This window comes from Echiichthys vipera (genome assembly GCF_963691815.1).
Source record: "Echiichthys vipera genome assembly, chromosome: X".
NCBI classification, from domain to species: Eukaryota; Metazoa; Chordata; class Actinopteri; order Perciformes; family Trachinidae; genus Echiichthys; species Echiichthys vipera.
In genome coordinates, this window is record NC_139825.1 from 45,132,526 (window position 1) to 45,155,673 (window position 23,148).

At 40.6% G+C, this 23,148-nt stretch overlaps 1 protein-coding gene across 1 annotated transcript in view; it reads left to right on the forward strand.

The window, feature by feature from the left end:
* Positions 1-22,885, forward strand: part of asip1 (agouti signaling protein 1) — a 34,366-nt gene extending 11,481 nt beyond the window's left edge. The window contains exons 2-4 of the mRNA XM_083938841.1: positions 21,621-21,795; positions 22,069-22,118; positions 22,381-22,885. Coding sequence (XP_083794967.1) covers positions 21,627-21,795; positions 22,069-22,118; positions 22,381-22,545 — 384 coding nt within the window. The 5' untranslated portion in view covers positions 21,621-21,626 and the 3' untranslated portion in view covers positions 22,546-22,885. The remainder of the gene's footprint in view (positions 1-21,620; positions 21,796-22,068; positions 22,119-22,380) is intronic.
* The last annotated feature ends 263 nt before the right edge of the window (positions 22,886-23,148 follow it).

Below are 23,148 nucleotides of genomic sequence, written 5' to 3' on the forward strand. Positions count from 1 at the left end.
AAACTAAAACCTCTAATGAGCCTTCTTCAGGATTTCTTTTATTTTTTTTTACAACATTTGCAAACAATTGAGGTTAGCAGAAATTACAGTGCAGAGAAATCTGAACTCTCTCACATTTCCAGCTGGTTTCGTGGTCGTAAACCTCTGCGATGTTTACCCGTCCCTCAGGAGACGCGCCAGAGAAGAGTTATGAGCACTTATATATACTGCGGATTATCACCGTAACGTTTTCTTGGGTTGTTTCTCAACGCAATTAAGCCGTTAAAGCCCCATCAACCCATATGTGTTACAGCTGACGTATGTGTAAATGTGCAAAGAGCTGTGGTTAAGAACCCGCAGCGAAGTATCACCCATCTGCCTGTTTTTAGCTCCTGGTTATGGTTTTTATAGCATGTTAACTTTGGATTATTGTACGTTTGGTTAAGTGTCGGTGCTCTCGTTAACCTGTTTCCAGCTGCAACAAACAGCGTTTCTCGCCAAAAACCAAACGATACCACTCCGCAACTGGTTACAATTAGCTTAAAAACATGCTGAACACAGTCGAAAGTGATCAAGTTAAGTTGATTTTATAATTTTATAAACTATAAAATTTGAAGCCATAAAAACACCACCAGTGGTTTGTCTCGCAGTATCGTAGCTGCTATTCCCGCTACTCATCATTGATCATGTTTGCCACCATAATCTACGTGGGGCGTATAAATAGCACGCCACTTTTAATGACTCTTCGCGTGCATGTCTACGCATATTAAGCTTTTCGCGTGTCAGGAAGGGGGGAAAGAAAGGGAGGACTGTGGGAGGAAACCGGAGAACCCGGAGAAAACCCACGCACACAAGGGGAGAACATGCAAACTCCACACAGAAGGGCCCCAGCAGGGATTTGAACCAGGAACCCTCTGGCTGTGAGGCGACAGTGCTGATTATTATTATAGCTATCATTATGGATCACACCAGTTGCATTGCTGCAGCTGCAATGGTGCTACAAACTGCTTCAGGGGAGTCTCAGTTATTTAGTTATGTAGTTATTTCATCAGTTATCAAAATAAGATCACACATTAAAAACTAAATTTGTTTAAAGAAACAAAATCAGAGACACAGTTTTGGGTATTTTACATTTATTTTGGTCAGAAATTAATAAAGGACTAATTGAATGCATCTGGTGTAGTGTGAAGTTATGTATACAGCTGCTACGTGTGTATGTATATGTCTCATGGGAGGGCGTATAAATAGCACGCCACTTTTAATGACTTTTCGCGTGCATGTCTACGCATATTAAGCTTTTCGCGTGTCATTTAACGCCCGTAGTTCCCCAGGGTTAGGGTTAGGGTTAGGGCATTTAACGCCCGTCATTTCAGCCATCCTTCACATGAAATATTGATTTAAAAAAAAACCTCTGACAGAAAGCTCCACCACTTCCACCAACAGCCATCTCGCATATAATTACAACGCATGTCGTGATTTTTGCGTGTCATTTCACGCCATTTAGTCTCAATTGACTAGATAGATAGATAGATAGATGGCGTTGTCATTTGATGCACAAATGTCCTTGAGGGAAAACCCACGTGTAGCTCCACCACTTCGTATTTCTCCGCCACCTTGCGGGGGTTTTCCCTCAATGACATTTGTGCATCAAATGACAACGCCATCTCTGCACGATACAAGTCAATTGAGACTAAATGGCGTGAAATGACACGCAAAAATCATGAAATGCGTTGTAATTATACGCGAGATGGCTTGAGAAATAGCGTGTCATTCACACGCCTTTTGGTGAGACCAGGCTGCCATAATTATTATAATTTTCATATTCTATCACCTTAGCTGTGCTTGTTTCTACTATTCTGTTGTATTAACTGTCTTAACATATACGTTATATTCACATTACTATAAATATTATTATAGTAACTGTTAGGCTTTGCTTGCTTGCATCTCTGGAAGTGTGTCTCTCTCTGTCCATCTGTCCGTCTTTTCTCTCTCTCTCTCTCCTTCTCTTCCTCTCTCCGGTGCAGACAGATGTGCGTCCTCCACAGAGCTGGGTCTGTCTGACGTTCCTGTCTGTTATAGGGAAGGTTTTCAACGCCACCGTACTCTACGGGGGAATTGTTGGGTCTCTGTAAATCATAAATAAGTCATAGAGTGTGGTCTTTACCTACTCTGTAAAGTGTCCTGAGATAACTTTGGTTATGATTTGGCACTATAAATAAAATTTAATTGAATTGAAATTGAATTAATTAAATATCCATAGATATGTAAAGAAAATAAATGTGTGTGCGTCGGTGGAATCCATCACAGCTGCCGTCCTGCGTTAATGAAAAAGATGCAAACAGGGGCCGAGTGTTTGATAATCAAAATTTGGTTTTTGTGAAATATTCCTCTCTTAAAAAAAAGAAAAGTGTTATAACCCCCCCCCCCTCTCTCTCTCTCTGTGTGTGTCTCTCTCTCTGTGTGTGTGTGTGTCTCTCTCTCTCTCTCTGTGTCTCTGTCTGTGTGTGTCTCTCTCTCTCTCTCTCTCTCTCTGTGTCTCTCTGTCTGTGTGTGTGTGTGTGTCTCTCTCTCTCTCTCTGTGTGTGTGTGTGTCTCTCTCTCTGTGTCTCTCTGTCTGTGTGTGTGTGTCTCTCTCTCTCTCTCTGTCTCTCTCTCTGTCACTCTCTCTCTCTCTGTCTCTCTCTCTGTCTCTGTGTGTGTGTGTGTGTGTCTCTCTCTCTCTCTCTCTCTCTGTGTGTGTGTGTCTCTCTCTCTCTCTGTGTGTGTGTCTCTCTCTCTCTCTCTCTCTCTGTGTGTGTGTGTCTCTCTCTCTCTCTGTGTCTCTCTCTCTGTGTGTGTGTGTCTCTCTCTCTCTCTCTGTCTCTCTCTCTATGTGTGTCTCTCTCTCTCCCCCTCTCTCTCTCTCCACATTAGCACCGAACTACAAAGAAAGACAAACAGCATGTTACGGTTAACCATGTGAACTGCAGACAGATGTGCGGTGAAGAGCGCAACGGAAATAATTTAGATCTGTAAATAAGTTGAACGCCAGATGTGACCACAAAACAAACCTTGATTCAGAAGCTCAGGGAGAAGTAAACTTAAGTTAAACAATTTGTGCCGATGAAATTAGGATGAGGATTATATTCTGTAGTTTATTAAGTAAACATATTATTACTGTATTATTATCCATGGCACCTGTTGTATTTACATCATTACTGCACAAAGAAACATGTGGTTCATGTTAAATTAATCCCAAATTACCTTTAGATGTGCGAAGTCCCTTCTTGCAACACATTAAAAGGTATTTTACAATTTAAAACTCTGCTGTTTTACAAAACCCTTGACTGTTACAGACATTGTTTGTAAGCCTCTCTTGATGCACTCAACACTTTAAACGTGTGTTTTTTATATTTTGTACGTGTAAACGTGTGAAATCTATTTTTTAAACGCTAAAGTAGCTCAGTCCATAGGTGACTTGGCTGGGAACCGCAGGGTTGCTGGTTCAAGTCCCTGTGTGGACCATGAATGGAGCGTGGACTGGTGGCTGGAGAGGTGCCAGTTCATCTCCTGGGCACTGCTGAGGTGCTGTTGAGCAAGGCACTGAACCCCCAACTGCTCGGGGCGCTGGTCACTGGCAGCCCCCTCGCTCTAACATCTCTCCATTAATTACGTGTGTGTGTGTGTGTGTGTGTAACATGATTAATAATAAGAGTGAAAAAAATTTCCCCGTTGCCGGATAAATAAAGTAATTCTTCTTCTTGTCCTAGAAACATTAATCTCAATGGGACTTTCCTGACTAAATAAAGAAAATATAATCTATAAAACACATATATTAGTGTTTACAAAGGTAGTAATCTTCCTAACAAAGCAAAAAAAGTAATAATTAAATCTATTCTCATCTGCATTTTGGCAGCTCGACTACTTAAATTAATCCCAGATCTTGGTGAAATTACCTTTAGAAGAGCGAACTCCCTCCTTAAAACACATTAAAAAGGTATTTTACAATTTAAAACTCTGCTGTTTTACAAAACCCTTGACTGTTACAGACATTGTTTGTAAGCCTCTCTTGGTGCACTCAACACTTTGAACGTGTATTTTTTATATTTTGTACGTGTAAACGTGTGAAATCTATTTTTTTTAACGCTAAAAGGCTTAAAAACTTCATTGTGCACTTTTAAAATGTTTTTATTTATTGACATTTCAATATAGTTTTGTTCAGTCACAGTATATTTAGAAATTGTATTTTAAGCGTTACATTAAAGGGTTTTTATGAAAATAAATAAAAACACTTATATTGTAGTTAAATAAATATGAATTTACTTGATACACAGACAGAAAATATACAATTATAATTATAATAGCATGAGAAAAAAGGGAATTCAATCTTAAACTTTAATCTTAAATTTTGAAATCATCGGAAAATAAAAGAGTAACAAAACTTCTGACTTCTGGATACGAACAATACAAATGGATTTGACCTTTTTTAAAACTGAATGTAGATTAAATAATATAATAGTATCAGTAATCATTAACTTGTATCTGTTAAAAAAAATTTCTTTTAAAAGTAAAGAACCATAAAATGTATATTTATAAAAATCGCCATTTTTAGAGATTTAGATTTAGAGACCTTTTTAAAAACTGAATGTAGATTAAATAATATAATAGTATAACAGTCAGTAATAATGTATTTTTATCTGTGTAATGGTTTTCCTTTTAAAAGTAAAGAACCATAAAATCTATAATATATATATATATAAATAAAATATCGTTATAAAATTCGCCATTTTTAGAGATTTGATTGATAATCGTCGTTTTAAATCTTGTTAAAATAACTTTATTTGTTAAATTAAGGCATCAAGGTTTCACTTAGAGGTTATATTTCAATCATGATCATTTAAACTTTTGGTATAATTTGAACTGAAAACATAAAATCAGCAACGCAGCAGTGAATAAAAGTAATACAACAAAACACTGTGTGTATAAGGACAGTAACAGATGCAGATGAATATAGGTCCCACAATCTACTCTTACAAATAAGGGCGAACTCACACTGTCCCTCCGCACCGGGCAAAAACAGGTTTTGCGGGTAGAGCCTAGTGCGTTTGACCAGTGTGAGTGCAACCGCTCCGCGCATAACTGCGGTCTGCGGGCCGTCCACCGCCCGCATGAGAGAGGCGGGCTTTTGTAGAGCGCTCTTGCACGTGTACGTGTACATTTGGAGTAAGGCACATAATGTAAATGGTACTGACATAAGTGGCATTGCTTCAGCATTTATAAAATAATATAGCATATATATATATATATATATATATATATATGGGGGGGGCTGCAGCCGATCCCAGCTGACATCGGGCGTGAGACGGGGTCCACCCTGGACAGGACGATTGTTAAATCAAACACCAATATTGTTGATAATAAACCGGTCGCAGCAGCCTTGTGTTCGCATCCCACTGTGGGTATTAACCCGACACCTGAGTGACGAAACTACTTTTGTTGGTTTTTTTTTGTGGTCGTGTCGGTCCAGTCGGCGTCTTCTACCCCAGGCGTAGGTCTCACTGGCTCATCCAGGCCATCAACAGCGTTAATGTAGTGTGAAGCACTCATTTTTGTAGACGGACGACACAAAAAACTCTCCCGCTTCAGAGCGCCGCCATGTTGGATCGCATAGAACGCTCACTGAATTCTGATTGGTCGAGAGGACGTATCGCATTTAGGCTAAAAATAGGTTTGGCGCTGGTCGCGGTTTGGAAAGGAACTGCATCTTGAGACCATTTTAAACAAGGAAATATAGCGATTTGGCAGAAACACTGATGAAGCAGTGAAAAGGTTCTGTAAACAGCAAAGTGGCTCAAACTAATTTTTTTAAATTTGGCTTTTATCTCGTTTTGGAAAAGAGCTCTTCATACATAGCCATGCCACTACCAGGGGGTCCAAGTGTGTGTGTGTGTGTGTGTGTCTGTGTGTGTTTCATGTGTCTTTTGAAGGTGCTGGCCACCTGCCTTTGCTGCTCCCCTAAACAAAAACAACTGTTAGTGTGTTTGTGCACCTGGCAGTTAAAAAGCAGAGAAGGAGAAAGACCTGGAGCGAAGAGCTTACATTACAGAAAGCTTGATATTATTCTGTAATAGCACTGAGATTTTAAAAAATGTGGTTATAATGGAAGTCAATGAGCCGCGAAGGTGTCCAAAGTTGGTATCTTGAACCGCATAAAAAGTACTCATGCAATCAAATACATTTTTGCTAATCTTTCACCAATCCAAGACTCTAATCACCAGCAAACTTTCACCTAATCCAACCCTAACCCTTCAAACGCAGATACAATTTCAAGCATTTTCAAGCACTTTATCCAAAATTCAAGCACTTTTCAAACACTACATTAAAATTTCAACGACCCCTGGTCTCAATACTCCACCGCAGCCTGCTGCTGTTTTTTTACGGCACTGCCTCGCAGCTTCCACCGCCAAAGCCTCAGCGCACTAACCCGGTTCAAAATGAATGGGAGGACTCGCGTCGTTGGACTGCCTGATCTGGTGTGAACGTCCTCTAGAGTTCGTTATTGCACATGATGTGAAGCCAAGGAACCTCTCTCTATATATATATAGATATATATATATATCTATATATATATATATATCTATATATATATAGTAAAATATTTTATAGTAAATATAAGTACAACAAGTAGTAAAATAAACAGATCATTAAAGCCCAAACAAAACAGGGAACAAAGAATGAACATTAGATTAGCCACAACTTTTTGGGGTGAAATGCTGCATGTTGTGTGTGTTTTCCTGCTGTTTCTGAATTTTTAAAACCACATTTAACAAAAAAAGAGAATGAATTATGTTCGCCTGTGTGTGAAACGCAGCGTCTGCAACAGAGCAGATCAACGTCTGTGTGTTTTTTTTACCACACTTCCTGGACATGTTTCTACAAAGAGTGTGTGTGTGTGTGTGTGTGTGTGTGTGTGTGTGTGTGTGGAGGATCCTTGGATTTATATCTTCCCTAATGAGAGTCAGATGTTCTGTCTTAGCTCTTCATATTCTTCTTAATTAACACGTCAAGCTACCATCTTAAACACACTCCGTACTTTTTTAATCACGCGTGTGTTTACTTTCTCATAAGTGATGTTCAGCAACGTTGACATATTTTGATCTAGATTCCTGTTGTTATATTAATAGTATTTAAAATTACTGCACCAGTGTGAAAACTTTTATGGCAAGAGACAATTATTTAACACATTTGTCTGAAACCACTTCCATCTGTTGTTGTTCTGCTCAGGTCTGTGTGTGATTTCTTGACTTTAATCTAATAAACGTAACGTAATATAATAAAACATATGCACCTGTTATAGCATATCTTTACCCCCTTGGCAGCATACACTCACAGATAAATGATTAACAGTTAAAAAATAATAATATAATAATGATTTACAGTGGAAACATGCATGTGTACCTGTGCTCTCTGGAGTACCAATGGCTAAATGCAAACGTCCGAGGTGAAGAAATAAGGAAATTGACCTCATACTAGAGTTAATGACTTGTTTTTCAGCCTGTTTATTTTGTATTATTAATTAAAATCATGGGGCTACACGGTGTTTCCTCCCACAGTCCAAAGACGTGCAGGTGTTCGGTTAATTGATGACTCTAAATCACCCGTAGGTGTGAATGGTTGTCTGTCTCTGTTCGTCTCTATGTGTCCTGTGATAGACTGGCGTCCTGTCCAGGGTGGACCCCGCCTCACGCCCAATGTCAGCTGGGATCGACTCCAGCACCCCCGCGACCCCGACCCCGGGATAAGCGGAATGAATGAATTACAATCACTGCCAAAAGCGTTTTTTTTAAAACGTTTTTTGTATTTTCTTTTTATCGGGTGCAGTTTCAGGCTCAGAAAAATACGTTTCCTGTCTGTGTGTGTGTGTGTGTGTGTGTGTGTGTGTGTGTGTGTAACCCTGTGTGCAACCAGCTACCAGCTATGGTACATAAATTACATAATGCAGTCAGTGTGTGACAAAACAACTAGGTCAAGAGGTCAAATGATGTGCAGTATAATATCTGGAACAGCATTCTTGACGTTTATACTGCAAAGCCCAAGTGCAGCAACTAAGAAACCCCTAATAACAGGATTTCTACATTTCTATTAAATCGTAAACTTGTAAACCATCATCAATGTGCGAAATATCCACTTGTTGGGTTTGTAAACAGACTTAAAGTCATTTTTTGGCTTAATTGTTAATCGTAGTTACTGCACTTAGGCTTTCTAGGGCAGTGATGACCTGAAGAGAGGCATTTAATGTTTCCCTTTCCATCTGCTCTAGAAAAAAGAATTTAATGTGCCATAAAAGTATTAGTTTTCTGTAAAATGATTGTATTTTGTTGTATTTTCTTCGATTTAAGTCAGTGTCCAGATCCAGTCGCTTGAATTTACTGTTAGTAATTATTTAAAAATGACTCAAAATCAAACTGATGATAAATGTATGTGACATTTAACCCCGATAACATTTTAAATCTCAAGATTTTTTTATTTTAGGACATGAAATTTAATTTTTACATCCAGATGTAAAAGTATAGGCGAGAATACTTTTGTAGACAGACTTATTCATGATCTTCAATTCAATTCAAAAAACTTTATTTGTCCCCGGGGGGCAATTCAGGGCACACAGAGCAGCAAATAACGTGCAACTATACAAAAACATTTTACCTATCAATCAAACTCCTTTGCTACATCTTTGTACCTTTTCAACAGCTTCAGTGGTCATGCCCATGACATGTTCTGCTCTACATATTTTTAAATCTATTTACACCTGTGTTGCAACACAATTAATAGTTGTATTCAGTGAATTTTAGAGGTTAAACTTTCATAAATCTGAGAGGCCTTGATGTCAGGATTGACAAATTAACATTACAAAAATGAAGGATTAACTACAGATTCAGAAAGAAACAATCATTTTTGAGCAACAGTGCAATTCTGTTGCATAAAGCATAGCCTTAATTTCCATAAATATACATTTCCACAGATAAACAGCTAAACGAGATATAGTTAATGTCAGATTACAGCCGAGGATGCATGGATCCAAAATACATACATCAGATAGATATACATGAATATAACAGCAACTAGTTGAAATAGAGCATTATATTTAGATAAAAATCAGTTACACGGTCACACATGCTGCCACTGAGCAACTCCATGAAGCTGTTAGGGTTAACGTAACTTGCTCAAGGGCGTCTCAGTGGTGGTAATAAGGGAGGGGGAAGTGATTATTTTTTCACTTTCCGACCTTCTGGTCACACGCTCGCTTCCCACCAAGAGTGAGACGAAACATTAGAAGCTGATAGATTGAAAATATTATTTTGACACTTAGGGCGCACTCACACTGTCCTTCTGGCCGAGCCAAAACCGTTTTTTTAGCTAAAGCCTAGTACCTTTAAGCAGTGTGAGTGCACCCGTTCCGCACATAACTGCGGCCAGCAGGCCGTCCACGGCCCACTTGAAAGAGGTGGGCTTTAGCGGAGCCGTTTGCACATGTACGAGCACGAGCGTGCGCACGTGTACGAGCATGAGCCCTACGGCAGTAGCGTTATGTCCGCCTGTTCGGACATGTAAATAGAAGGACGGACCATGCGCGGACATTTAACAACAACAACAATGGCGGTGAAAGGTTCACGTTGGTGTGATGGGGAGGTGGAGTGTTTACTGCAGATTTGGTCGGATGAAAATATTCAAAAACAGTCGACAAGACGCACAAAAACTCCGAGGTCTGTGGAAAGATTTGTAAACAAAGCCACACATACGCGATCAATGCGTGTGACATGTTACGGCGTGATGGCGTATGGACAGCAAGAAGCATTGGCCGAGGCCCTGGCAGTGTGAGTACAAACGGGGCTGGGGCGCGGGGGGAGAGGGAGGGGGGACAAGTACCCTAAAGCCCGGGTCGCGGTACAGAAGGACAGTGTGAGTGCGCCCTTACAGTAAACAGATTTTGCATCCCCTGACTGATTTTTTAGCCTGATTTTGTTGTTTGAATATAAACCTTTTGGCACAGCGGTAGCTCAGCCTGTTGGGAATTGGGGGTTCGGGAACCAGAGTGCTGCCAGTTAGCTAACAACACAGTGCATCCGGAAAGTATTCACAGCGTTTCAGATGAATACAGAAAAATATCTGCTGCTTTGAATGTCCCAATGAGCACAGTGGCCTCCATCATTCGTAAATGGAAGGAGTTCTGAACCACCAGGACTCTTCCTCGAGCTGGCCGGCCGTCTAAATCAGGTTTGTCAAAGTCAAACACATCAGAGGGCCAAAAAACAAATTTGGTACAAGCCGAGGGCCGGACTGGTTCAATGTTTATTAAAACATATTAAAATGATGCATATCACCTGTTGAACCAAGACCTAACACAGTGTACCGTATTTTATTTAATGAGTAAATGAATACTCCAAGATTTATGTATGACTTTAGTTATTTCAAGGAAAACATTTTCAACAGGCAAACAGCAAAAAATAAAATAAAATATTCTTAAGTTTCTTAATATCAAGATAAAGACACACAGCTTTGTGAACATGTGCTTGAAACACCCTGTGCTCATCGTACACCTGACGTTTAGCCATTATTGGGGTGGTGGTGGGGGGGGGGGGTGTGCTGAAAGTTGACATCTGCCCTGAATGCTGATGAATAATGAAACCGAGGCGGCCCACTTGCGGCACTGCAGTGAGTTTGCGGGCTACCGTTGCATTGTGGGTAATGTAGTTTTGGTGCGTGAAAACACACCAGCAGGCGGCTGTGGCGTGCGGGCCGGTTCTAATACTAATCAAATATCATCCCGGGGGCCGGGATTATTCACTCGCGGGCCAAATCCGGCCCGCGGGCCTTGACTTTGACACCCCTGGTCAAAATTGAGCAATCTGGGGAGAAGGGCGTTGGTCAGGGAAGTGACCAAGAAACCAATGGTCACTCTGTCAGAGCTCCAGCGTTCCTCCGTGGAGAGAGGAGAACCTCAGCTGACAAGACGTCAGTGCGCTTCCTGGGCACTGCCTTGGTGCCCATGAGGAAGGCACCGAACTCCCAACGGCTCCTTCGCTCTGATGATCTATCCATTCAATCCATGCGTAACAGTCGGTTACTATGGGTATTTCAGGCCAGTGTGTGAATAGTTTCTCCTCAGGAATGATGAATAAAGTATGTCTTCTATAAATCACTAGAGCTGATTAATCGTTCTTCTGAGAAAATACTGAAACAATAATGATTTCTTTTCTCATGCCTGCGCTGTTTTATCCTCTGCATTTCATATCTGGACAGCAGAGCAACACTGTAAACTTTTGCCAATACATCTGCACATGTTTTTTGTTGCTTGTTAACTTCCCCACTGAGTTTTCTGTCATTGTTTCACCTCTTTAAATCATCACACTTTGAAATGGATCAATGCACTAAAGTGTGGTTTCCAAAACCCTCATGAGAAACTTCAACCCCTCTGTTGACACTTTAAAGTCGAAACAGACGCTGGGCAGGAGATGTATCAAGGTGGTTTGAGGTGCTAGTTAACATTTACAATATGTTTTACATTCTTGCGCGATGCGTCCACTGCTTTCAAAAGGGACTGCTTAATGCTTTAGCGACACTCCACCCAAAATATATCTTTTGAGTGTCAAACACTTATACCCTAAGGGTTTCAAATATGCCTGTAAAGAGTTTTGTTGTTTTCCGTTTTACAAGGAACGGTGAGTGTGGTCAGCTCGTATGTTACGTTTGATTCCAAGACTGTCATGGATGAAAAATGAGTCAACATGTTACCGCCCTTAATTGTTTAAACACATAGGCAACAAAATCTCTTAGATCTCCACATTTTTACTCTTGTGTATGTTTTTCTAGTGTGGTGTTTTTTGAAAACGTATACTTATTTTGGATTAGTGCCTTCCCAACATTAACCATCACTACCACACAGCAAACATGGGTTATTATTATTCAAATCAAATCAAATCAACCTTTATTTATTTGGGGATTTTCATACAGAAAAGTATCGCAAAGTGCCAAGTTACAGAGATGAACAGAAAAAGAGAAACATCAAATAAAATCAGGAGAAGAAAGTTAAAAGAACCCTCCCACCCCCACAGTCATGCACAGAGACACACACACATATGTATGCGTTCATACACACATTCACACATACACACACGGCCACGCTGACACACAGACACACACACTCACACCTACACAAACACTAGCTGTCATTACAGAGACATGGCCAACGCTTGAGTCCAGCAAAGGTCCAGTCAGCTTTTTAGAGAAACTACACCAAGCGTATTATCGTGCAGAGAAGCTTGTTCTTGGGGGGGACTTGAACATTCAGATGTTTGCAGTAAGTCTCCCTCTCACTCACACACAGATACACACACACACACACACATACATATGTATACGTTCATACACACATTCACACATACACAAACACTCACACCTACACAAACACTAGCTGTCACTACAGAGACATGGCCGGGCAGCGAGACCTGAGGTACAGAGGAGGCTAGAGGAGAATTATTATTATTATTATTATTATTATCATTATATATCTCTGGAAAAATCTTTCTCTCATGCAATATTTCTGATTGGTTAGTTTCATAGTGTGGGCTGTGGTTGCGTGTGTCTTTTCAGCTTCAGTTTGAGCACAGATTATTTCGGCCATGTTGGAGTTTTGTTCGGGGCAGAATAAACTAATTGTGAGGGTGGTGGGGAGGGGGCCTCAATCTGATGTTTCAATTCACAAAAATAAGAAAATTAATTTGCTATTCAGGATTAACTGACTGAACCCAAATACAGAACATTGACACAGGGAGCTGGTGGTTGAGTAAGATTAGCAGCTTGCCACCCAGCACCCACACACCAGATCCCTCTAATGTCGTAATCAAGCACACACAATTAGTCGACTAGTCGCTGTAAATGATGACCACTGGTCGACCAAGAAAATCCTTAGTCGGGGGAAGCCCTACTATAAAAATGTAAATGGTCTTGTACTTATAAAGCACCTTTCTAGTCTTCTGACTACTCAAGGTGCTTTCACAGTGTTTGTCACATTCACCCATTCACACAGACATTCACACTGATGGCTGTGGACATCTACAGACCATCTAATCTAACCATTCACACCACATTTACACACACATGCAAAGCACGGGGAGCAATTCTGGGTTCAGTGTCTTGCCCAGGGACACTTTGACATGTGGACCGGGGGAAGGTGGGGATCGAACCGCCAATCTCTCGGATGGAGGACGACCCACTCTACTACTGAGCCACAGTCACCTAAATGTTCACTCAAAATATTTTTTTATAGAACAGGTTTTTAGAAAATATTGTTTCACCATACACAAAAACAAAAACAAACTAACCTACTATAGATAGATAGATAGATAGATAGATAGATAGATAGACAGATAGATAGATAGATAGATAGATAGATAGATAGATAGACAGATAGATAGATAGATAGACAGATAGACAGATAGATAGATGGATAGATAGATAGATAGATAACTTTCTTTATCCCCGAGGGGAAATGAGGTCATTGTAGCAGCGGTACAGAGCAATCAGAAGTACTAAAAATAAGATAAAATATAAAATACAAAATATGAACAACAATACAATAAAAGAACAGTATCGCAGATAAACACTATATTACAATGTGCTCTGTGGATTTTAATGTGCAAGAGAGAGAAAGGTGCATTTCAGTGATAGGTCACTTTGAGTAGTGTGAGTTTATCCCTGAGTGTTGTTGTGCAGCGTTGTAAAGTCTGACGGCAGCAGGTAGGAATGATTTCCTGTGCCGTTCTTTAAGCAGCAGGGTTGAATGAGTCTGCTGCTGAAGCTGCTCTGAAGCTCGTCCAGGGTTTCATGGAGGGGATGGGAGACATTGTCCATGATCACCAGCAGTTTTGCAGCATCCTGTGCTCCACCACCTCCTCCAGGGTGACGAGCTTAGAGCCAACAGCAGACCCGGCCTTCGTTATGAGTTTGTTCAGTGTGTTTAAGAAGCAAAGTTGAAGCGCCACCTTATCTCTCCCTCCAATTTCGCTCTGATCACTCACACCATGATGTCTAAGGATGCCCGAGCCTCGAGTCTCGGTGTTACTGCCGTACGGGCAGCACATGCAGATGAATGATGCCCACCCTCTGATCTGAGTGGAGCATGGAGCGATACGGGAGTGAGGGGCCTGGAGTGGCTTTAAGCGGGTTAAAGGAGGAACAGCTCTGTGAGTGAGGAGCATAAATTCTCGCTGCTCACATGTTCCCGAGTCCTCGTCGTTATAGGAAACAATTAAGAAATTAAAAAATATTTCTGTGGTGTACAGACATCACTGAGACAGTGTGTGAAGACCTCACACTGGCACTTTTAAGTCATCTCTCAGCGTGTCTCTACAAGATCTATAAATAAATCTATGTTACTTTAAATAAAACGACTTCAGTGTAGTGTTCAACAGACACACACTAAAGGGTACATAACAATGGAGCAATACTTTTCCCAATGCAAAGCACAGATTGCAACACCTAACCTTGTAATTACTTCAGGAGGTGTTTGTCTACCCTCTGGAAATTAGATTACAACCAACAGGCCAGGAATCAAATTAAATCAAATAGTGTCTCAGCAATACCCAGATGTGGGGAAATGAATAAACAACACGATATCACAACTAAACACTAGATGAAGTCATAATCACTTGCAATAAATAACGAGAAAAGTCTGAAAATCAACAGTGCTTGAAAGGGGAAAAAGACAAAAACGAGATACGAGACAGTATCTGGTGTAGCAGCTCATCCCACAGTGTTATTACTAATATTTAGCATTTGATTTGTGTGTGAAAGCAGCAGAGTTTCTTAATGCAGCACTGGAAAATAGCATCTCTGAGTGAGCTCTGTGGCATTGACAGATAATCTGGATTAAACTGTGACATATCCCCACCGCAGAGATAATATTTGACTTTTATTCTGTGTTTTTTTGTTAAATTTTGTTCCCCTTTTATTTGTTTTGACTTATTATGTATTTTGATTTAGCAGCTTGCCACCAAACACCCACACACCATGATTTAGGTTTATCTGATTTGGGCGTTGTTGCACTATGGGTTGGAGGATGACTGATGGAGGATTGAGTAGGTAAAAAAAGTTTGTGCATTATTGTAGAGTCAACTTTCTTCTCTGTGTGCCAGAATATCACGTGTGTGCTACAAACGGCGAGGGAATGCTATTATAATATTGTGAGGATATATTGCATGTTCTAGCAATGACTGATGTGACTACAGTTTACAAGCTAACTAAACAAGCTGTGTACTGTGTTTCAATGAACTCTGACCAGCAGCCCGCAGAACGAGCCAACTGAGACATTAGTTAGCTACAGTGAGTTTTTCTGTGTAAACAAAAACGTGACTAAAAAATATAATACTGACATTAACATGAAAACACATAATAATTTAGTGGGTATCTCATCTCATCTTCAGCCTCTTATCCGGGGTCGGGTCGTGGGGGCAGCAGCTTTAGCAGGGGACCCCAAACTTCCCTCTCCCGGGCCACATTAACCAGCTCTAACTGGGGGATCCTGAGGCGTTCCCAGGCCAGTGTGGAGATATAATCTCTCCACCTGGTCCTGGGTCTTCCCCGAGGCCTCCTCCCAGCTGGACGTGCCTGGAACACCTCCCTAGGGAGGCGCCCAGGGTTCATCCTTACTAGATGCCCGAACCACCTCAACTGGCTCCTTTCAACGCAAAGGAGCAGCGGCTCTACTCCGAGTTCCTCACGGATGCTGAACTTCTCCCCCTCTCTCTACGGGAGACTCCAGACCCCCTCCTGAGGAAACACATTTCGGCCACTTGTACCCGCGACCTCGTTCTTTCGGTCATGACCCAGCTTTCATGACCATAGGTGAGGGTAGGAACGAAGATTGACCGGTAGATCGTAGACCGGCTTAGTGGGTATGTGGGATATAATGTGTGCTTGAACCAAACACAAGGGATTTGTAGATCAACTGTTAAAATATAACAATTTAAATATTATTTCTTCATTTAATGAATGTAATGGTTTCCCCAATAACATTACGCATTTTGCATAAAAGCAATGACACTGCAATGGTCTACTCATTGAACATCTGCAACACTGCATGCAAAGGTAACCACAAAGCGATACCTTTTCTTTTTGACTACACCTTTTAGGTATTTGCACAGTGTCACTTCATCACACATTTCAACACAATTTAAAGTGCCTATCAGCTCATTTTTAGATATAACAATAAGATAGTCGCCCTGCATGTGAGCATATACCCTGTTGTGTTTAGATCTGGTTAACAGTGTCAGGGACTCAACGCCGGCCTCAGAGAGAGCTACATGGCACAAGTGGATGATGTTAGTATACACATGTAGGTGGGGAAGTCAAAGAAATACTATTCTTCTTTATTTTAATTTGCAGCTTACTCACATGTTTTATGGAAATGCTGGGATGTGCCATCTTGAGACAAAGGATAGGACAGGTACAGCTAGGCACACGCAACAGTTTAAATCCAAGTTTCCAAACGCTTCAGTCCAGCGAAGGTCCAGTCAGCTTTTTAGAGAAACTACACCGAGCGTATTATCGTGAGGAGATGCTTGTTCTTGGGGGGACTTGGAGATTTGAACATTCAGGATTTGCAGTAAATCTCTCTCTCACTCACACACACACACACACACACACACACACACACACACACACACACACACACACACACACACACACACACACACTCGGGTAAGAACAAAGCAGTGAGTCAGAGGAATAAAACATCTTTGTCATGATGATTAATGGTCATTAAAACATTTGCACTTGTAGTCTGAGATTTATGTTCTGGTGTTTTTTGATTGTGTTACGTTTGGAGTGAGACAGATGTCAAAAAGATGTGTCCATGATTAAAAGATTCGTCCGTGATTCTAATAATTCTGATTTGTAAAAAAAAAAGTGCTGTCATACACAGTCTGAGAAACTGTTCGGGTTAGGATTGTTTGAATCTGAAAGCTGTGAGTACAACTCTAATCTCTACGACTACGACGTCCACCCTGTGAACACCAATTCAGTTTGTGGGTACGAGTAGAAAAGGTGTTGAAATGACGTCACATAGGTCACAGGGGAGGTGCAGGGGAAAGTAATCGAACCCCGAATGATGCGCTGAAGCGGAGGATGGCTGACAACAGTGCACCCACTGACACCGCCGTTGTACTGGCTATATAGTTTTCTGTAAAACTGTTTTTGTAGCTGTGTTTTTATATATGTTGAGTTTCCTGTGCTTGCTCTGTGTCCCTGTAGCCCTGCCCAGCATGTTCTCCCTTGTACACCTGTTTTGTGTCTTGCCTCGCCAGCCTGCCTTTGTGCTGCCAGTCCTCATTGTAATGCCATTTAATCGTAGTGTCCACTCCAGCTGTGCCTTAGCGTGTGTGTGTTTTTACCTGTTGGTTCTTTGTGTTGAAGCCGTATCTTTGCTCCTCATGTTGAGCCTGTTATAGTTTTCCAGTGTTTCTAGTTTGTTTTTCCTTGTTGGAAAGTACTTATTCTTTAGTTACCGTCTCCTGCGTGCTGCATGTTTCTGTATTTGGGTCCGTCAGTCTGCTTATTTTCTGATTGTTTCTCGGAGGTTATGTTCTAAAGCACAATAAACATCTGCACCAGTACAACCCTGTGGGAATTTGCTGAGTTCAGAAACGCCTTGAACACAGCAAAATAACAGCCGGGCCACACAGTTTGCATGAGTAATATTGACAGAGGATGGAGCCTAAGTTGCATGGTTCACAATAAAAAGTGACAGTGAATATATATCGAGAAATTTACAAGATAAAAGGAGAATATTTATGAGATTTAAAGCGGCAAATCTATAAGAAAAAAATAGCAGAATTATGAGAAAAAGTGTCAGAAACATAGTGTTGACTTTTACACTCCCTGTTGAACTACATTGCTTCAGGATCACCACAGATGCTGCCTTGTGCCATATAGGCTTCTATGTCTGCAGCAGTTAAACTCTGAAAAACACTGTGTTTTGAAGTTTAGTAGGAATAGAGAAAAGGCATACACATGCAGAAAAGTGCTATTTTAATCTGCTCTCTCTAAATGCAGTATCTCATCCACCAACGTCATTTCACACAAACACACAAACACACACAGTGCGCTACTGCAAATAGCAAATTATTGAAACAAGTTAAGATGAAAGCTGTCTGTTCCTATTCTTACCATTTTTCTTAGTTTGCCACAAATCTTTGGCCAAGTCTTGTAAACTTGGCGGAAACAAATCAGCCGTCTCTAACAACGGGGGATACTGATGTCGTCAGACGTTGTGCGCGTTCTTCGTTGTTTCTCAACTTCAAAACACAGTATTTGTCTGAGTTTGCTGCAGGCATAGTGCACCGTCTGTGGAAGTATCTGTGGTGATCCTGAAGAGATGTAGTTCAACAGGGAGTGTAAAACAAAACAGTATTTTTCCGAATTTGCTATTTTTGTATTGTACATTTGTTACTTTTATTCTCATGAATCTGCTTTTTATTCTTGTAGATTTTACCCTCTTCCCCGGGTCTGTATTTTTTTTCATACGTCATAGTACGACCTTTATGTCTGATACAAATATAAATGACATTCATAATGAAATTAAACATCCTATTATTTATGGCCATTATCATAAACTCAATGTTGAAAGACATGCAGCGCTGCAGCAGCAACTGCTGTATGTGCATGAAAACCTTGTTAAGTATGCCTTTAGTTTAAGTTTTAGTTTTAGTTTAGCTACATGGTGGTGTAGTGGTTAGCACTGTCACCTCACAGCTAGGTGGTTCCAGGTTCGCATCCCAACTGGGGGTCTTTCTGTGTGGAGTTTGCATGTTCTCCCCGTGTCTGCGTGGGTTTTCTCCGGGTTCTCTGGTTTCCTCCCACAGTCCAAAGACATGCTCGTGTTCGGTTCGTTGATGACTCTAAAATTGCCCGTAGGTGTGAATGGTTGTCTGTCTCTGTTCGTCTCTATGTGTCCTGTGATAGACTGGCGTCCTGTCCAGGGTGGACCCCGCCTCACGCCCAATTTCAGCTGGGATCGGCTCCAGCCCCTTCGGGACCCCGACAGGGACAAGCGGTTGAAGATGAATGAATGAATTTATAGCTGAAAAAATAAATAACTTCATAGGAGTCAACATATTTGTTCACTTCTAACCATGTGTGTAGTCATAGCATTACATTTTAAAATATTTTGAGATGCAAAACATGCAACGTAAACTGTAATACAGTTAAAAGCCACAAATAATAAATGTGAAAGTGTATTTGCATGTTGATAATTTTCCCATTTCCATGCAAAAACTGTCAGCTGACAATTTTCAGCTTCTGCTTCAAGAGAAGTGTTAAATTCTTCCATATCGGTAGTCACTACTAAGACGTGCTACCACCAGCTAGACCTGAGGGGATTAATCAGCAGGTAGCAACATCAAGTGGCAGTGCTGCGTGCAACAGCAAAGAGATAACTTGATAACTTTATTCTAAACATGACCACATTGTTATCTACAGCTTTGAATAAGTCTGAGAAGCATCAGGGATTGGTTATTGTTTCAACAAAACAACACCTGGCATTTATTTAAGTAGATTTTGCAGATGGCAATACACATTGGAGCTATTCAAAAAGCAGCAGAAGTCTGTCGCTGTAATATTGACTGACTGCTAAACTACACCAGATGCGGATTCCGTATAAGTTCCAGTTAAAGTGAATGTTCGTGCCTCCACCGACGCCGGCTGCACTGCAATCCGACTCTATCACAGATCCGGCGATCTGGAGCCCTCCGGAGCAGATATGCAGTGTTTTATATTTTTGCCGGTGGAGTTCGCAGCAATTCAACACAGAGCAGATCGTGTTGGACAAAAAGTCGAGCACAGCTACACGATTAAATACACTGTGCTCACAATATTGTACTTTACCGTAGTATAATCACAATAATCTCTAAAAAGGGAAATCAATTGTTTTCATTCTACTCCTCTGGGTTGAGACAAACTGTTGTTGGTTTTGCAGTTCTGTTTCTAGAAACTACATCCTGTTATATTGCACGATCATTCGTGAATCAGCAAAATCTTTTGGGTCCTACGCCAGACAGCTGCGGACACCAAACGCAGCCGATGATTACTGACAGATGGCGGATCTCAGCATCTGATGGGATTCCAGTGTGAGCGCAGGTTGAGAGAGACCTGCAGGTGATTCACAGAGTCCTCAACAAGACATTCAGTTCTTTATCGTAATTTGATACAATGAAAATTTGCTGAACCGAAATAAAAGGACACCAAAAAAAGAGGTTTAAGAGTAAAGTGAGGTGGGCCTCTCCTGTGGGGCTTCAAGCTGTTTCAGGAGAGGCTCAGTGAGCGGAGGGGGAAAAAATATTATGTTACATGAGTTATCAAAATAAGATCACATGGAGATAGCCTTAATGTGTGTGATTTGGTTACAGAGATAGTTCAGAGATAGGCTATAGTAGTCTTGGGGAAATTGACTTTTCCAGAAACTAATAAATCCCCTAGGACAGACCCTTTTTTGTCTATTTGGGGTGGTCTGAAGTGAGGACTAACAGCAATATAAGGCTATTTGGGCTCAAATGTTGAGGATAAAATAACCCCACAGGCATTAAGGAATTGATTGAAACTGTCTTGGACTTAGCGAACTCTTGCATAATCACTGGAACAGCTTCAGATGGGTGTGACATGATGCTGCAGACACAACGAGGAGCTTAATGTGTTCATCAGTTGTTGAGATATTTCAGTTTGGACCAAAGTTTAGGACTGAACAATCAATTCAGAAGTTGTGTTTCCTACGTGGTCTCATGGGAGGGCGTATAAATAGCACGCCACTTTTAATGACTTTTCGCGTGCATGTCTACGCATATTAAGCTTTTCGCGTGTAATTTAACGCCCGTCATTTCAGCCATCCTTCACATGAAATATTGATTTAAAAAAACGCTCTGACAGAAAGCTCCACCACTTCTTTCTCCGCCAACTTGCGGAGAAATACGAACACGTGGGTTTTCCCTCAATGACATTTGTGCGTCAAATGACAACGCCATCTCTGCACAATACAAGTCAATTGAGACTACATGGCGTGAAATGACACGCAAAAATCATGAAATGCGTTGTAATTATACGCGAGATGGCTTGAGAGAAATAGCGTGTCATTCACACGCCTTTTGGTGATACCAGGCTGGTGTTTCCCGTAGAAAAGATTTCCCACCAGTGACCAAACCTTGCATTTAGATTATGATGAGAACTCACTCGCTTTTGTGATTCTGTTACATTCGATTCTGTTTTAGTTTCATATTCTTATCTATTTTCTCTCACGTCATAGGAACAGACTTAGACTTAGACTCAGGGATTGTTTAATTAAGCCCTTGGGATGATGTGAACTGAAACCTGCTTTGCGTCACGTCGTTCTACAGGCCTGTAACTGCTTTCAGAACGAACTTACTTTAAGATCAAGCCAGTAGAAATACTGGATTCACACAGATCAACTGTGGTCAGATTGTTCCACATCACTTACTGATTTAATAATAAATAATATACTTTATGTGTATGTTTTTTAACACCTGCTGGGGAAATTGTACTTCTTACTTGCCAACACAAACATCAATTCTAAGTATCCCTTGTCATTACTTCTGTTCCAGAGAAAGATGTATGCCCTTCTGCTGCTCGGCTGCTTCGTCCTTTGCTCCACGACAGAGTACTTCCTTGCCTCTGCCCACATGATCCCTGATGAGAGACTCTCCACCAATAGGGTCGTTGTATATAATGCACTGTCTCAAAGTTTTGACATAGGTCCACCTCCTATTGTTATTGTAGGTAAGCTTGCAAGTATACATACTGGTAATCACTGTATGTAAATGCATGAATGGACCAGATCTGTGCTCCGGAGAAGAGCCTTCATTAGGCTATACAAACTCACCCATCACTGGATTTGTAATGTACTGCAATGCTTTATTCACACCTTCAAATTAAATATTACATGAATATTATATTTTGAAAATAACACTGATAATCTCTATCATTTCAGTACCATTGTTTATGCTTATAATGCATTTTTTCTGCTGTGAAGCATTTAATGTTCTTTTTCAGAGTTGCCAAGAAACGTGAAGAAGAACATGAAGACGAAGAAACAAAAAAAGGTAAATACACATTAAAAGTTTGTGAGTGAGTGTATTGTTATGATCTGAAATCAAAAGTTTACTTACTGCTTTTTTAAATCTTTCAAATAACTCCCATGGGCAAAACAAATATGTATTTCATCTCAAAATCCAGCCAAACCAGCATTTTCATTCGTCTTATTCCTGTGTTATCTATTGCTTTGATGTATCTGCTCTATCTTATCTTATTGCTTACTGTTCCCATGGTGATCACATGTATTGTTACTGCCTCTCTATCTCTCAGAACAAATTGAGTGTGAAGAAGCGCCCCCCTCCTCCTGCGAACTGCATTCCCTTGTGGGGAAGCTGTAAATCCCCGAGCAATGTGTGCTGTGATTTCTGTGCTTTCTGCCAGTGTCGGCTCTTCAGAACGGTCTGTTTCTGTCGAATGGGCAACCCTCGCTGCTGAACAGCCTACTCCACCAGCCCAACCCAGCTCCAAGCCAAAGGAACAAAAACTTCATGCTGAAGTAAACCAAGTGTACACCTCCTTGGTTTGTAACTTTGCCTAAAAGTCTCTGCATGAAAGCACTTTATTACAGAGGTCTGCCCCACAGTGAACTCTCCTACAAATCTACTGCTTATAAGACTGGTATGACACTCATAAATACAAGTTATTTTACTTTGAGCTTTTAGCATGCATACATTTGATGTTTGCTCAAACATTGTTTTTATATTGCTTTATTTTTAAACAGAATGCGCTGTACCAACTATTTTACGATGCCTATAAGAATAAAGTCCTTGTACTATATTTTATATAACAGTGTTTTTGTTTCATTTAATGTCCAGAGCAAAATAATATACATTCATATACACAGGAGATTCAAATTAGAGAATCAAGTTTTAATACTTGATTTATCCTGAAATATTGTTGTTTTTTTGTGCCTTGGTTATTAAAAAACAAAACAAAGCACAGCAGTGGTATTCTAACAAATTCTGAACAATAAAACTATTTCATAATAAATCAAGTATTAATACTCTCTAATGTTGATCTCCAGTGGATATTTAAAGG